Source organism: Leptodactylus fuscus, chromosome 2, assembly GCF_031893055.1.
Source record: "Leptodactylus fuscus isolate aLepFus1 chromosome 2, aLepFus1.hap2, whole genome shotgun sequence".
Taxonomy (NCBI): Eukaryota; Metazoa; Chordata; class Amphibia; order Anura; family Leptodactylidae; genus Leptodactylus; species Leptodactylus fuscus.
This window is the reverse complement of record NC_134266.1, coordinates 240500260-240518667: the sequence shown is the minus strand read 5'-3', so window position 1 is coordinate 240518667 and position 18408 is coordinate 240500260. Positions and strand designations below refer to the sequence as shown.

Below are 18408 nucleotides of genomic sequence, written 5' to 3'. Positions count from 1 at the left end.
TTCAGCGGTCCTGCCTTCTTTGAAAAATTTCTTATGAAGCGCCGGTAATATCCAGCTAGGCCCAAGAATGCGCGAAGTTCCCTGAGGGTTCTTGGGACAGGCCAGCGTTGTACCGCTTCCACCTTGCTGCTTGCCGGTTGCACCCCCTCAGCAGAGACAATATGCCCCAGGTACTCAATCTGTGTCTGGAACAGCTGGCACTTCTTGGGCTTGACCTTGAGCCCATGCTCCATCAGGCGCTTCAGGACTTGTCTCAGCCTCTGAAGATGTTGTTCGAAGGACGATCCGAAGACCACAATATCGTCCAGATAGATGAGCACTGACTCAAAGTTTAGGTCACCAAGACAATACTCCATGAGTCTTTGGAACGTGCCGGGGGCATTGGACAATCCAAAGGGCATCCTTCTGAACTCATACAAGCCCATCGGCAAGATGAACGCTGTTTTCTGTCTGTCTTCTGCTGCCATTGGCACTTGCCAGTATCCGCTCGCCAGGTCTAGGGATGAGAAGTATTTCGCCTTTCCCAATGCGGATAAGGATTCCTCGATCCGCGGCAAGGGATAAGAGTCTCTCACTGTCTTTGCGTTCAGCTTCCGGTAGTCGACACAGAAGCGTAAGGTGCCGTCTTTTTTTCGGACCAGCACCACCGGGGCAGCCCACGGACTCTGACTTGGTTGTACCACGCCATTATCCAACATTTGATGTAACATCTCCTTCACTTCTTGGTACATGTTTGGTGGGATCTGTCGATACCTTTCACGGATTGGGGCCGTGTTCCCGGTCGGTATTCGGTGCTCGATAGCAGACGTACAGCCAAAGTCTTCGTCATGCCTAGAAAATGCAGCTTGGAACTCCCATAGGGTCTCTTCCACTAGCCGTACTTGGTCTGGACTCAAAGAGGGACGGTTTATTCCCATCATTTCCAGGATCTTCCTCCCATTCCACTCGGGCGTGGGTTTTTCAGGTTGATCCATCTGTACCGCCAAGGTCCAAACGTCCCCTCTCTCTTCCCTAAGAGTAAAGGGTCTTCTCCGGGCTGTCTCACCCTGGTGTAGGAAGACTCTGGCGACCTTGACTCTCCTTGGTAGGGTCACTTCATGATCCTGTAGATTCACGCACCGCACCGGCACTCGCCCGTTTCGGACTGTGGCCACCACTCGCCCAAACATCACACCAGTTATCTCTTCACACCGCTCTACCGGTTCCAGCTCGACATCCAATCTGTCCACATTCAGATTGGTCCCCACAGGCAACATCAATGTCCGTTCCTGCCGGGGAGGTATTTTTACGGGCGCACCATTCGGGGTATACACCGCCCCCAGCCGGTGGTTTTCAGGGAGTCCCTTCTGGATTCGGCAAGTCTGGACAATTTGCCGGAAAACTTGCTGTGTTGGCCTATGTGCCGTAGTCCGCTTCCAGTACTCCGGTCCTTTCTTGGTGAAAAGCACGTGGTTCAGGTCTCGCAACACATTCATGCCTAGAATCACCGGGACCTCCGGCAAGTAGGTAGACTTGACAAGGATAACTCCCTTGACTCCTAATTCTTGGCCACAGGCCCGAAGCCGCATCCAGACTACCCCATGTACAGGGATAGTTCCATTATCTGCCGCTCTCAGTCGGATAACCATTCCGGTGTTTGGTCGCATAAGGTGGCCATGATGCCGTTCAAAATAGTCTAAGGGCATTGTTGTTACTTCAGAACCCGTATCCACTAGGCAGGGGACCTTCTTTCCCTCAAAACTCACTTCCAGCACGGGGCTTTTTGCGATCAAATCATGTGGGCTTTTTGGAGCACTTGGGCCCCCTGATACCCCCGCGGTGCGCCCTCTTATCGCGGAGGTCTCCCGTTTAACGGCGGTGAGTTGCTGGGCCTGGCCCTTCTCGGTCCTGGGCAGTTCCTTGAGATATGCCCGAACTCTTGACATTGCCAACATTGAACATTGCTATAGTCCCACTCCCGAGGTGGTGGCCTTTGTCGCAGTTGGGGGTCAGGAGGAGAGCGATACCACGGCCGTGATGGAGATGGCCTTCCCTGTGGTTCCTCTGTTTGCCACATGGGGGGTCTTGCTGAGCATTGACATGGGGGCCCGTCTGAGGGAGTTGGTAACGGGTTCCCAGCAGCAGGAGTCTGTACCCTACTCTGCACCTGGCTCAATTGTTGGGTTAGCGCATCTATAGTACGCTGCATTTCTCTCATCTGGGCCTCTGTCTCACCCCCTACAGCATTGGTCATCACCCTTCCAGCTCTCTGCATGGCGACCTGACCCACCTCTGGCTCCTCCATTTGAGTCCTGGCGATGGTCTCCTCCAGAATCTGGACAAAGGTCAGGGTCTTGTCCGCCAGCACGCGGTTCTGTAGTTCCCGCCTCACCGTACTCAAACATAATCCCCGAATAAAATAGTCCCTCAACAGCTCGTCATCTTCCTCAGGGGCACGCTGGGCGTGGGATTCGGCCCTCCGGACATCAGCTAACAACCCCTGTAGTTCATTAGCATACTCAGGGACGGTCTCCCCCTCCCTCTGTCTCCGATTAACAAACCGGGCAAGTAAATCAACTGACGGGGCACGGTTCCCGTAAACCTTCTCCAACCTGTTTACTATGTCTGTCACCGTACTCCTCTGGGACTCTGGCAGTAATGTGATTGTCCGTCGGGCATTCCCTTCCAGAGCATTTATCGCTACCTCCGGTTGGAGTTCGGGGGCTAGATTACACAGTTTAATCGCACTCCTCAGTCGTTCAGTCCAATCGGTCAGCAACATGTTATGTCCGTCAAATTTAGTCAGTTGGTTTAAGATGGCACCTGCTGGTAAACACCTGACTGGGGCTGTCGGTGCAAGGGTAGGTGCAACAGGCGGGAGGACAGCACCTACAGCCACCCCGCCATTAGGCACACGGTCCGCGTCCACCAAGGGCGCGTCCCCAGATGCGTTGTCCATGTCCATGGTGGCACCGTATCCTGCCGACTACGCCAAAAATGTAAGGGGGGAGGAGGAAGGAAAAGACACGGCAGCCGACTGGCTACCGGGGCTCTTGCAGGAACTTTTAGGATACAGCGGTTCCACGGACAGGCACAACCACACCAGACACGAAGTAAGAAATATAAATTTTACTCTATACCCTTTTGGGGTGAACTCCAGGCTAACAGGCCTGATGAAATCAATAATTACAAGACACTCAGCCGAGGGCTGAGACCCCTGAGTGACACTGCACCGTGACCTAATATGTCAGAACTAGTGAACTATGCCTTTAACTAGCGGCTACATATATATAGCAGCTGCAATTTACCTATTAATACCAAGCTAACAAAACAATGTAAGTATGCAGAGGAAGATCACCTGCGGTGTCACACTGGGGTTAACAATATCACAGTTTACTATTTAACTTACCCACTCCCCAATATCCACATTTCAACACACTACCCCAACCCTGCAGGGAAGACTTCAGCAACCGGTTTTGTTTTATCAGAAGTTGGTGCTTAGCTGCACAAGTCTTAGTGAAACAAATAACTCCTCTTATGACATACTTCTGGTACTATAATCCAGGATATAGTGTCTCTTTTGAATAGCAGGACAACACGTGCTGTATCTCCGTTTGGATAGAACTCGCTTTAAAGCAAAATGGCCGGAACCAGTCTATGCTAGGTTTTTGGCGCCAAAAAAAAAAAAAAAAAAAAAACTATTTACTGCGTGTATACACTATTCACCCTTATGAAAGGTGAATCGGAGCTCCGCTTACCCGGGTTAGCAAGGGGGCGAACACTCAGATGGACTTTCCGAAGGAAACAGGAATTTCTTTGCCTCCAGGCAACTGGAACACGGTGTCACAAGGGCTGGTCCTTCTTGTCATCCGCTCCGCGGCGTCTGCACAGCAATCGTCTCCAACTCTCCTGACATGGGAACCAGCAACAGGTTCGGGCTTCTCCAGAGCTGGCCCTGGCCTGAAACAAGCGTTGCAGGGCAGCGGATGGCAATGGATTGTCCCTCAGATCTCTCACTGCTCACAGCCAGCTTCTTCTCCCCCACTACAGCAGTCCACTTCCTCAACTCGTCACTTCCTGGTTTTTCCTTTACCTAACACAGCGGCATCTTGTGGTCAAAAAGAATTACTACAATAGAATTTTTCATTACAGAAACATTTCCTTTTACCACTGCTATTATCACATCACACACTTGTCAGTGAGAAGTGTTCTGAGACTGTATAGCATTAGTCACCCCGTGACAAATCAGCGCTGGCCAATGCATTCTATTAGCTTGATGAAGCAGAGTGTGCACAAGGGTTCAAGCGCACCCTCGGCTCTGATGTAGCAGAGCCGAGGGTGCACAAGGGTTCAAGTGCACCCTCGGCTCTCCTACATCAGAGCCGAGGGTGCGCTTGAACCCTTGTGCAGCCTCGGCTCTGCTACATCAGAGCCGAGGGTGCGCTTGAACCCTTGTGCACACTCTGTTTCATCAAGCTAATAGAGTGCATTGGCCAGCGCTGATTGGCCAGAGTACGGAATTCGGCCAATCAGCGCTGGCCAATGCATCCCTATGGGAAAAAGTTTATCTCACAAAAATCATAATTACACACCCGATAGAGCCCCAAAAAGTTATTTTTAATAACATTCCCCCCTAAATAAAGGTTATCCCTAGCTATCCCTGCCTGTACAGCTATCCCTGTCTCATAGTCACAAAGTTCACATTCTCATATGACCCGGATTTGAAATCCACAATTCGTCTAAAATGGAGGTCACCTGATTTCGGCAGCCAATGACTTTTTCCAATTTTTTTCAATGCCCCCGGTGTCGTAGTTCCTGTCCCACCTCCCCTGCGCTGTTATTGGTGCAAAAAAGGCGCCAGGGAAGGTGGGAGGGGAATCGAATTTTGGCGCACTTTACCACGCGGTGTTCGATTCGATTCGAACATGGCGAACACCCTGATATCCGATCGAACATGTGTTCGATAGAACACTGTTCGCTCATCTCTACTTGAGAGCAATGTTTTTTTTCTTATGGGTCTTATCAGCTTTACTCATTAGCAAAGATTTTTTTTTATCAGATTTGTTTCCATCCCCCATACAGAGTTTAGAGAAATATATGTGGGGATCTGTATAGGGTTATACATTTGTTTAAGCATGCTTATTTCCCCAGGGAAAGTTTACACATATCTTAGTATTGATATGAGCCTAGGGAAATGCCTTTCATGTTCTTACATGTATGTATTCATCTAGAATCAAGAGGTCAAAAACTCACAAACTGAACGTGCAGATCAAAGGTGACAACCTATTAGTCTGTAAAAGGATTAAAGAATCTCTAATTCATTTCCTAGACACTTCTGATAAGCTGGCATGTCTAAATGTGGAACATAAGAGAACCAGGTAGGATTAAATTACAGATATGTGCATATATATATATATATATATATATATATATATATATATATATATATATATACATATATATATATGCAATTTTGACATTTCTTTCTAAACAAGAGGGGAAAAATTCCTGAGGGCTGCATTTATCCAATGGGATTTAACAACAGTACATGAACCAGTAAGTTTTGGATTTAAAGTACTTTGCACTAAAGATTAGGAAGCTGCATCCGTATATAGTCCTTCTATGGCCTGCACATTAGACGGTTGGTGGTCTCAGCAAGGACCTGCCGCTCTCTACATTCTTATCCTGCCCTACAATAAATGCCCATGAGCCAATCATTGGCTTAGGCAGATCACCATAGTGGTTACTGATTGGCTGAGCAGTCACTTCCTGTGTGTAGACATAAAAACAGGAAGTAGAGTCCAGGTAGAACTGATTAGCACCATAATGTAAGAGATAGGGGATCAATACAGAGTGCACCTTTTATTTTTTTTTAAACCTTTGTGACTGCCCTTTTAAGCTCAATGGAAATTTTTCATATTAAACCTTCAACTTTCCTTTAACCAATTATTCTGATGATTCATAATAAGTGAAATATTATTTTTCATATTCACTTTTAATGCTGCACCTTTAAATGTCCCTGTATATGTGTCAGCTATAATATCACACATAACATCTCTATGCATTGCGTGTAAAACTAACATATTCTACCCGTTATGGTCCACACTGCTCCTTTCCACATATCTTAGCATGGTATATTAGTGTTTAGAAAACCAGGTGACACTGAGGTCAAAGGTTAGATATTAACTAGGGTAACATCTGAATGGAGTTTGCACGTTCTCCTAACATAGATATCTTTTGTTTCCTCCTACCCTTCATATGAAAATAATGATATTGTTTTCGACCATCAAAAGGAATATATCAAATAAATAATCAAATATCAATTATAACTCAATAAAACACAAGCGTCCTAAGGCCCGATTCACATCTGCGCATGTGTTTCCATTCCACTTGGGGACCCCCCAAACGTAAACCTAATCCGCATAGAAAAGCAGTTACCTTAGGAAACCCATGGACCCCATAGACTAAAATGGGGTCTGTGTGGTTTCCATTCGGTTTCCGCTAGAAAAATGCAGAGAGAAAACTGATGCTTGCAGGACTTTTCTCTCCACATTTTTCATGTGGAGTGGGGAACAGAATCCTCGAACGTAGATGTGAATTGGGCCTGAGATCATTCAGTCCACATTCATAAAGAACAACAAGACTGGCTTCACATTTCTTTGAAATGTGGACCAGTTGTTGGCCGTATTATCCAGACTGAACACTCAAAGACCTGAACTCCATCATTATCTATAATACCAGGAATTCTTGACCCCTCCCCGAAGATCGCCATCTATACTGAATACAAGACTACAGTACAGGACAGTAGAGTTGCTGAGACGCAGGGACTTATCACATCATAGACATCATTAATGTTCAACCTGAACCTGTGTAATATGGCTGCCTTCATTTAGGCCGGACCAACTAGGTAGGTGACATGTTATAACTGGGATCTCCACGGACCACAAAAAAAAGCCCTCTTGCTATGGAGCGATGGTTGCCCCATTCACGCTAAGAATGATAACCATGTACTGAACATGGATCCAATAGAGATTACATAGAGCAGTAGTGTGCACGTGTGACCATTGCTCCAATCAAACAGAGGGCACAGGACAGGGGTGTAGATAAAAACTCATGGGGCCAGGTGCAAAGTGGAAATCAGTGGAGAAAAAAATCTCTGCACAGAAAACTCTTCTCTCCACCGGTTTTAGTATAGTCTATGGGGTCCATGGTTCTCTGCAGGTATCTGCTGTTTCAGTGATCATTCAGGACCCACGGCAGATACGAATGACGCAGAGCATGGCACAAGTGTGAACCTGGTCTTAGTATGGTGAAGGCTGGTGGGCTCCCCTTGCTTCTGAGCCCAGCTGCAACCACTAAGACCCCTATGGTTATATTGGGTTCATTCTTATGACATGAGGGGATCCCAGCAGCACACCAGTAATAAGACACCTATCCTCTATCCAATGGATTTATTTTGTTAACAGGAAAACAACCCCTGTAATAATGTCTTATCTTTTATGCAGAACATATGGTCTGTATATTGTATATACTGTATATTTGGCATGTAACTTGAACCCCCGTAATGTAAAATACTACATATATGCATTGATCTTAATGGCGCCAGGCAGACAATCCCTCCCACCCCAAGAAATAAACAGAAATAATCTTCTCATTGTTCACACTTCAAAGTCATTTCATCTCTTCACTTTTACTTCGAAAGCGAAATACGTGATGGGTACTACAATTTGCAGACAGGATTTGTCTGAGCTTGTGATTTTAACAGCAAACAGATGGAGTGTTTCAAGAAATATCTCAAATCATGATTTCATGGTGAGGGGTTTTCCTACCCTCTGGATATTTTACAGCAGGAACTGCACGAGATTTGCAGACGCACTGTAGAGGTCAGGTTACATTACATAGCGTAATGGAAGATTTATTGCACATGGCTACAGGTAAAATAATCTAGAGTTTAAGTATCATACTTAACACGAGACTGAAATAAAACTACAGTATATATATATATATATATATATATATATATATATATATATATATATAAAGTATATACAGTATATATACAGACTGTTGTGCAAACAACTGGATTGCCCAGTTCATTTTTCATTGATGACTTATCCTAAGAATAAGTTGTCAATAAGAGATCCACAGGTTGGACTCCCAGAACCACTGCTGATCAGCTATTTTAAGAGGCTACAGAGTCCATGTGAGCACTGTGACCTGTTAACATTGCATGCCTTCTGTTTCATAGTGGTCATATGATGTAATTACAGTCTTGTCCCATAGAAGTGAGTTAGATGAAGCCCTAAATATATCACATGACCACCATTAAACAAATGGAGTGCGATGTAAAACAGTGAGGAAGTCACAACAATCGCACGAGTGCCACATCTTCTAGGTGTCGGACCCCTACCGATTGCCTATTGATAACCTATCCTGAGGATAGGTCAGCAATAAAAATGAACTGGGCAACCCCTTTAAGATTCTTAAAGATAGTTAACCAGCCATGTGATTATTTCTCATTGCTTATATAGCTCCAACATATAATGTGGTGGTGTAGACATACTGTATGGTCACAATTCCCATCAGTCCCATTCCAACAAAGGGATCAAGAACTAGTTTTCCTATAGCAGGCAGAGATACCAAGGACAATTATATTGAAAACAGATAGATAGATAGATAGATAGATAGATAGATAGATAGATAGGAGATAGATAGATAGATAGATAGATAGATAGATAGATAGGAGATAGATATACGATAGATAGATAGATAGATAGATAGATAGATAGATAGATAGATTTGATAGGAGATAGATAGATAGGAGATAGATAGATAGATAGATAGATAGATAGATAGATAGATAGGAAAACCAAGACCCCAGTGCTGCAGGGCTTCAATGCTAGTGTCTCAGTCACTAGGCTTCTTAACCACTGATCCACCTTAACTTAGCAGTAACACATGGCATGACTTGGATGATTGAAAGCCTCCATAAATATACATTACTGAACAATACATCGACTTATTGACCTTTGCTTATATTTACACTATTAAACCAGCATTATAGCACGCTCATGTCAGGACCATTCACAATACAATGTACAGTTGGCAGCTGCTTTGTCTGAAGTTTCTTTAACCATCCATATAACTATGATAACAGGAACCAGGCTGGACTGCTGACAGGTCCATTCCCAGTTCACATGATTGACATGACCCCAAAGGTCAAAGCAATAGTAACAAATGAATGGTTCCTTCAGCTAAAATCATGTTCTCACACATGGATGCACTGCGAGCTGCCATTGACTTGCCAGGCAAACTTTGGAAAGAAATAAGTTATGAATGTAATACAGAAAATCTGCAAAGATAAGTAAAAATGACATCAGCAATATACTTATATGCCGCTCATTTCAATGAGAAACTCATATGTTACATCTGCATAAGGACATATTTATTCCCTCTTATTTACATGGCACCAATATATTCTTTAGCGGTCTACAGAGATTGTCACCATACTCCACTCTTTGTGCTCACAATTTCCCCATCTTAGACCTATAATGGACAGGTCTACACCCCAATACAATATTTTGGAGTGTTGAGGATACCATATGGGGATGGCTGGTAATCTGTACAAGTTCAAGGGCGGACTGGATGACTTTCTTTAAGGTTAAAAATAAGATCCGGTTAATGGAGCCAGAATCTTTGGGATAGAGTGATAATCGAGGGATTGAGTGCAGTTGTTATATTCCAAGTTAGGAAGGAGTTTTTCCTCTGATGGGGCAATTGGCATGAGTATTTTTTTTTTTTGCCATTTTCTGGATCAACTTGGACTTGATGGGCTACTATGAACAACATGAGCGATACATTAAAGCCTTTGCAGATGTTGCCCTTGGTCCTATCTGAATCTGACCCCAGTGCTGCCTGGCAAAAGAGCAACCCCAAATGTGAGGAATTTCTAAAGCCATAAAGACCTGTGATCGCCAAGTGTGCCTTTGTGTATTAGGATCATGGGTGAGGAATCAGGAGGAATGACCATTGGTTAAGAGCTTTACTTGATATCATAAGTTCATCCAAGATGGTAACATATATTCTACTTCTTTATCTTCTCCTACAGTGTGACATAGAATGAATAATGTCCCCTCCATGTACACAGGCTACATAGAGATAAGCCTCCCTTGTACTCCCATTGCTGATTTAGTAGGGGATCGTATAGCAATGCCAGGATGTAGACGGAGAATTCCTCCTCCACTACTCTACAACTAGACGCTATGATTAAGTAGACCAAGCTGGACCATATATGGCCCCTATATGGATCTCACTGTCATTTGGCTGCCAACATTGCTGTACTATAATTGTTCACAAGTCCATAGGACTGGCCTAGTAGGAGTCCCGTATAATCTGGGTAAATACAGTATGTAGTCTGCATTCAACATGCACAAAAACAATAATGCATAGAAAGTATTTTCAAAGGGCTCTCCAAAACTGGATATTGGTGGCCTCTGTTTAGGATATCAGATTTCACCTGACCCCCCCCCCCCCCCCTCCGATCAGCTGTTTGGAGCAAAACGTTCACAGCTTGAAGACTATGTAGCGGTCGATGAATTGTGTTGAGTGTTGGACCCACTGATCTGATATTAATGGACTATCCTAAGAATGATCCATCAATATCCAGTCTTAGAGAACTTCTTTAAGTGTTTTTGGATAAAGAGATTAAGACCATTGATCTATGAAATTTATAATAGGGTGCACTAATGTAATTTTTGGGGACAACCATCTCAGTTCACAGTTCCATAGAAGGCTTTTTTAAGGGGGACTCTTGTCCTCTGTTGCTAAAGCCAACTCTAAAATTACATTGCTAACTATAACTTTAAGCTTGTACATGAACAGTTTCACAAGACGTTGAAATTCACCAAATTTCACAAAAGCATAAATGCAAAATTTTGATATAAAATAAATAAAATCTATGCAAACTGGACACGAGGACATACATTGTGACATTGACACAATCAGCATAAGGGATGCATGATGGGATGATGAGAGCACTATGCCCCCTAGTGGATTCAACTTTTCCACATAGTTAAGAATTTTTGGAATATTTGGAATTGTGCAAATATTTATCACTTGAACCAGTGATCTCCGATGTGCGGCTCTCCAGCTGTGAGATGACAACTCCCAGCCTATGGCCATAAGGGCATGTTAGGAGTTGTAGATTCACAACAGCTGGAGAGCCATAGGTTACACAAAATCATATCATGTGTTTCCTAAGAGCTAATATGAGGTTATACACCTTCAGTGCTATTCTTCGTAACTACTCCCTATCAGTACTCGCTCAGTTTGGTCGAGTGCGGAGGTGTGCTCGATGTTGAGACTGGTGTGAGCTGCTCTGGTGGTTGGAGAAGAGTTACCATATCCTCATAAGAATTCTGGGTAAGGAATATGCAAATAAGACCTCACTGGTGAAAAATTGGAACTTGCTCCAAGCGCCTCATTTTAGAAGCTAGCTCCTTATAGATTAAAGACATATTCTAGGAATAATGGCCAAGCCAGAATGACTCATTCAAAAGAAGAGGATCCCATCCAAAGACAGCTATAGAGCATGCTACTCCATGGCTGTGTTAGAGGTCTCGATATGGGTCCAAAGGGCTAATGTAACACAATAGGAAGAGGCAATATATGAACTTATAAGACCATGCATGTCCTGCTAAGAATTCTGGGTAAGGAATATGCAAAAAAAAAAAAAGACTTCATTGGTGAGAAAGAAGAACTTGCTCCTTGTGCCACCATTTGGTAGCTCGATATAGATCTATACATGGTCCATGCAAGGTCCTATAAATCCCTGTACTATCTCACCCTAATGAGACACATTGCCCTTTATATCCTCATAAACATAAGATAGTTGGTCGGCTTTACTCTTATGTGGGCTACTGACTAACTATTCTAGGTATTGGAAATCATCTTAGACAATTGAATTTATCCAGATATACAGATATTTGGAAAGAATCCTACAAATACCCTACAAGAGTTCTTACTCTCTTCGTACTTAATGTAAGATAATGCTATGATGGAATCCCATATAGTCTCCAGAGTAATTTATTAGCACTTTATCACTACATATCTTTAGCTACAGTTTAATACTTTGATAGGAAGATTATGAATTCACGGAACAAATGTAACGCAGAACGTTTCGGTGCAAAATACAAGATGGTTATGCAAAAACTTTATCACAGGTTGTTCTCACCAACAATCTACAAGAGGATCTAGAAACAAACACTTAATGACTCATCAGCGCCACCACTGGAGAAATTCATTATTACAAGGTGCCTGGTTAAAGATGTTTTTTTTGCTCCAGTAATAATATAATTGACTCCCCTGCTCTAATTTAGAATTTCCTAAAGGAAATTTCTATTCCAGATTACCTCTTTAAACAATAAATCGTATGTGAAAATCTGGATTATAGCAGCATTGGTAGTAAGTCCAAGTCATAATCGTAAAACCAATAGAACTGTATCTACATATAATGTTTTTATTCCTTTACGACTGTATCTGCCAATAACAATCTACTGACTATACTGTCCAGACAGCAAAGAAAATACAACCATGCTAAAGAAAGATCTATATTCAGTGAATGGGATCTGAGCTGCAATAGTCTGGTATGGCCACTATACAGAGTATGGCGCTGTCTGCTTCAGGCGATCAGCTGATCATCAGGGTATTGGATGTTGGATCCCTAGGAATCTGATATTGAGTGATATATCAATATCTTAATCCTGGATAACATCTTTAAATAACAGTCCATGATGTAATTTGATGCAGAGATCCAGCTAGTAAATATTCCTTAAAACAATGTTCCCTGGGAAGAAGTCTGAAGAGCACAGTGAAGGAAGCAAACTGTCATAGTTCAAGGCTATATAAGGAGTTGCACATGAATTTAAGTGATAGCCTCCTTGATATGACTTTACGGAGAAAGTCGTCTTCCTTTTGGAGGAGAGCTCTACTGCAAATGGCTCTATACAGAATACAGAGTGCCATCAACCGAACCATGTGAATGGACCCCAGACTGTTTTGGGGTTTGGAAAGTCATAATATCCGACAAGTATTTATTAGAGATGTGTTATTTGGGGACAATATAAGGGGCGTACATATATGCCAGTGATGAGGTGGCATAAGGAAGAAAAATGTGCCCAGTGGGTGTCACCAAATGTACCCATTTTGATGAATTTGGCACAATTTTAACCATCATCATTGACCCCTAAAAATGTATCTTATCAAACTATCCAACTCCCAAATGTGTTGTATCCATGGTGAAAATTCTCCTTTCTTGTAACATGATTCAAGTATGTATACTCGCATTCTGTCCTAGAAAAGTTAACAAAGTGTCTGATCCCTTAAAGAGGATACAGTGTATTTCTATGACTACTTATGAGCTCTAGATTCAAGTACTGAATCTAGGTCTGTATCTATAATACCCCGACCAAGGCAGATTGAATTGCACCCTTGGAACCTGAGGCACATGAAGTATCTTAATACACGATTAGTAAACCTAAATCTACTTCTATACTAGGTTACTAATGATTTCTCGCCATTACCCAGCACATTACTGTTTAGACAGATTCCCCGCCTGGAAGTTCTCATTTACACTATAAAATCTCATTTCCTATAAATTGTTTATAAAACGAAGCCAGAAATATAAATCTTATAAGAAAACCGTTTAGAAGGAATATAAATCTGCGATGTAGAACCGTCACTCAGCGGTACATAGAACTTTTTCCATTATTTGATTCTATCTTCCTATACTCTTAGAGATCGCAACGTATGAACAGACCCCGATCAATTCTATAAAGTTGTGCGGACTTTAACGACACTTACGCTTTCTTGCCACAGATGGCGCCTTGGTACCAGTTTTTGCAGGTACTGAAATACTTCTTTTTCGTTCCCATAACTTGTTGCAAGGCACAGACATTTGGACTGAAAATGAAAAAAAAGGGGGGAAAATTTAATTAAAATATCGAAGTCTGATTAGAATTTCTGTACGGTCACTTTCTACACGTTCCCATCTCAGGGCTTCAATAAGGAAACAAAGGAAGCTTTATGCCTGTAAACCTTCCAGCGGTCACCACCAGGTGCCTGGAACATGTTACTATGTGCTTTATAGCTTTTTTTTTTTTTTTTTTAGAGGGGTCTCCCATCCATAACCACTGAGGCAAGCCTTGTAAAAACGCCATGTGCTCTGGAAGGTGAAAAGCTGCTTCTTTGTTCACAAGGGTCTCAGCACAATGAAAGGCAATTAGTATTACTAATACCCATCTCCAGTCTGCAGAAGACCAAGCACAGCTATGCAAACAAGACCCCAGCCCCAAATAGTGGTAAACTAACACTGCACACCGGGGCTCAGCAGATGGAACACTTTACTGCACCATTGTAGTATGGGAATCGCAATTCATCTATTAGCTACTTCCATACATCCGTACCCCATATAGAAATCCATAGATCTTTCTTTTTCAAGAAGGGCGTATTCTGCAGGCACTTTATAAAGATATATTCAGTATTTACAGCTGAAAATAATCTTATTTGGCACCGATTGAGTCATATCCCAGTGTGAATTTACTTAGGACTGCTGGTAACCCTATAGCATTGTCTCAGAGTGCAGTTACTGTATTACACTGCACAAAGCAAACAAACTCAGCTCTGCTATGTCATTGTTTTATAACGTTTATATCAGTATACAATGTAATCTTAATGCAATATAACAGTTCCTAAAAATGCTGTAAAAAATGTTGAAGTTTATAAAAATTTTGACAAACTTAAGAACTTTAATATTAATCTCAAAGAATTTAGAAGTTCCAATTTAATTCTATATATCTATCTGTCTGTCTGTCTACTTTTCACACCAAAGAAAGCACCTAACGAAAAGTTAAAAAAGACATGGGTGCAAACACCAGGTATTTAGCACAATGACCATATTAAAAAAAGTTACCTGTTCTTTTGCAATTCTATCTATCCATCCATCCATCCATCCATCCATCTATTGTCTATTTATATTTTTCCTGCCTATCTATCCTGTCTATTTTCTTTCTTTCTTTCTTTCTTTCTTTCTTTCTTTCTTTCTTTCTTTCTTTCTTTCTTTCTTTCTTTCTTTCTTTCTTTCTTTCCTATTCATCCATCTATTATCTATCTATCTATCTATCTATCTATCTATCTATCTATCTATCCATCCATCTATATTTTTCCTGTCTATCCATCCTTCTATTTTCTTTCTTTCTCTTTCTTTCTTTCTTTCTTTCTTTCTTTCTTTCTTTCTTTCTTTCTTTCTTTCTTTCTTTCTTTCTTTCTTTCTTTCTTTCTTTCTTTCTATTCATCTATTATCTATCTATCTATCTATCTATCCATTCATCCATGTATTATCTATCTATCTATCTATCTATCTATCTATCTATCTATCTATCTATCTATCTATTCATTCATCTATTATCTATCTATCTATTCATTCATCTATTATCTATCTATCTATCTATCCATCCATGTTTTATCTATCTATCTATCTATCTATCTATCTATCTATCTATCTATCTATCTATCTATCTATCTATCCATCCATCCATCCATGTATTATCTATCTAGCTATCTCCTATCTATCCAGCCATGTATTATCTATCTATCTATCTATCTATCTATCTATCTATCTATCTATTATCTATCTATCTATCTATCTATCTATCCTTTATCCCATCTGTTCTTTCTTATATCTTTCCACTTATATTATATGCACTTAATAAATTAAGCAATACATTTAATATCACAATAAAAAAAAATGGTTTCCTAAATTTTCAATTTCTAAGAATTCTCTAATAATAAGAATTTATTCTGGGATTAACAATTCTTCTACAGCTTCCCCAGGAACAAAATGAAAAAAAAAAAGTTTCTTCCTGTACTGTATGTTTTAGCACATAAGGATAAATCATTCTACTCACCCCTGTTTTTTGGCCCTTATACGACTGTGTGTCAGGATCTTGTCATAGTAGCCATTACTATCTGCACGGTCAAATGCAGACAGTACAAAAATGGCAAAGATTGATAAAAATATAACCTTCATTGTTTAGTCCCCCAAATGCTCCCTGTAAATGGAAAGGGAGAACTGCCAAGTGTGATAGAGCTGAACACAGTTTATATACAGGCTGGAATTCTGTGGGAGGGGAGCAGAGTATCAACCTGAGACAACGTCCCACCCCCCAAAGAAATCAGCCACTGCTGAAATCACTTAAGAAGTTACACGACTTCTAGCCAAGTGCAACTTTTTTTTTTCCTTTCCAGGAAAATAAATATTACATTGCTCCACTTCTGACTAATTCATGTATGAATCATTTTCCTTGCAAATATTTGCAGCATATTTGCAGATTTTGGAACTTTAGTCATTTTTGTTCCCATTTGCTTGGCAATGGCATGTATGCATATATGGGCTCTTATGAGAATAGGATATATTTACATATCATAACTTATTATACAAGTGGGACAAAAAAGAATATGGCTAGAGAAACCTAGAGATACATTAATGACCACCAGCACAATTCATTGAATAAACCTAAAAAAAAGAAAACAAAATCATTATTTTATAATAATACATTCTTTGTAAATAATTTGTAAAATTTTGCACCATATTATAAAATATCATCATAGACTTTCCCTTTAATATGAAAGCCACCATTGCAATCAGCTGATCGACACAGGTTAAGCTTCTGGCGATCAGCTGATAACTTCCCCTACAGTGGCCACTACAGGACAAATGTAGTATTACATGCAGCCACTTATATGAATGTGCAAATCTGTCTCCCAAGATGTAAACAGGGAGACCGTGCCTCTATTATGCTACCTTCTATGGGAAGCACCCTGAACATCATGCCCGACTTTCCTAGAAGTCTTTACTGCATAATGTGGGGTTATAACCAAATCAATTTCTCAGCTACGGACGGCACCGTTTCTGTCTGGTTGGACTTCATCAGCGCAGCCTAGAGAGAACTGATTTGGTAGAAGTGAGAGGCTGAGAGACCAGATTATGGGGATAACGTCCATCCTTAGGGAGAGACCACCTTCTCAGGTGTGTGGAGACTTATACAGACATAGTTGCTCCACTGCAAGGGAACATGGGAAGAATATGCAAATCTGTCTCCCAAGATGTAAACAGGGAGACAGTGCCTCTGTTATGCTGCCCTCTATAGGAAGCACTGTCTCCCTGTTTACATCTTGGGAGACAGATTTGCACATTCATATAAGTGGGACAGTCATGTAATACATTGATGGTGTAAGGACCTTCAGAGCAACAGCTATTGCTTATTAGAGGTTCTCTGTTCTGACTGATAGACAGGGTCCCAAATAGAGACGTTATTTTTATTATATCCATATGAATCTGCTTTTTTTGGATGGACACAAAGTCTCCAGTGTCGCAGTGGAGAGGCTGCAATGGACACCTCTGGATTGTACACCGATAGTACCCATTCATTTCTACTGGCCCGTATACATGTGTATAGCATCTACGGAACGATGTTCAGGCCATAAAAAGCCATAGGCAAAATAGAATGAAGCAGATCCTATTCCTGTCTGTATTTGCATCTCAGACTTGTCCAAGTTTATGAGATCATGCAAGTCTTTTTGTTGATATATGATCATAGATGACAAACAGACACAATGGGGCACATTTATGAAGACTGGCATTACTCATGAATAAGACACATGGCCACTCGGTGGGGGAAATATATTTCAGATCATAGCTGGCATCCATTTACCACATCATTTACACCATTTAATGATAATAAATCTGGTAGGGCCAATGACCCCAGCCCCTGAAGCCCTCACTACAGCTCATTTTTTAAAGAAATTGGCAAGATGGAGACAGAAATGAGAAAGTCTCAATCTTTTTGCTGAAAACCGCAGCAAAATCTGCAACAAAAAAAGTTGTGGGGCTCCAGCCTGAAGCAGGTAACTCTTAGTTATGGCTTAAAATTCTTTCCGCCAACTTCCTTCTGTGGAAAAGCTGCACAAGTGGAATAGATCAATGGAAAACAGGAATACTGTATGCAGCGTACTTGAATTTGTTTGGCCATATATACTGAGACAAAACTATCTATTTCTGTATTGTTGGGTTTTCCAGGCAAACAATGCTGAACCATTTCCTTAGGATATCTCAGAAATTGGTAGGGGTAGGACATTCAGAATCACCGTCCATCAGATGTTCTCAGCAGTTGTTATATGGAGAACAGAGCTGGAAGCAGAAAGCGTTGTTCTCTGTGTAGTGGTCATGCTGCATTGCTGCAGGTCAGCTCATATACAAGTGAACAGAAGTTGAGCTGCAGTAACTCAGCATGACCACTACATAGAGAACAGCGCTATCTGCGTCCACCTCTGTTCTGGATATAGGGACAGCTGAGAACAGGTGATCGGTGGGGA

The 18408-nt window shown here is 41.7% G+C and overlaps 1 protein-coding gene across 3 annotated transcripts in view; it reads right to left on the bottom strand.

Annotated features, from left to right (window-relative positions):
* The window catches only part of POSTN (periostin), a 72104-nt gene extending 55991 nt beyond the window's left edge, over positions 1-16113 (bottom strand). For all 3 annotated transcript variants that reach the window (XM_075265911.1, XM_075265913.1, XM_075265912.1), the window contains exons 1-2: positions 15942-16113; positions 13840-13938 (exon numbers count right to left, since the gene is read on the bottom strand). In XM_075265911.1, coding sequence (XP_075122012.1) covers positions 13840-13938; positions 15942-16063 — 221 coding nt within the window. In that variant the 5' untranslated portion in view covers positions 16064-16113. The remainder of the gene's footprint in view (positions 1-13839; positions 13939-15941) is intronic.
* Between the last annotated feature and the right edge of the window lie 2295 nt (positions 16114-18408).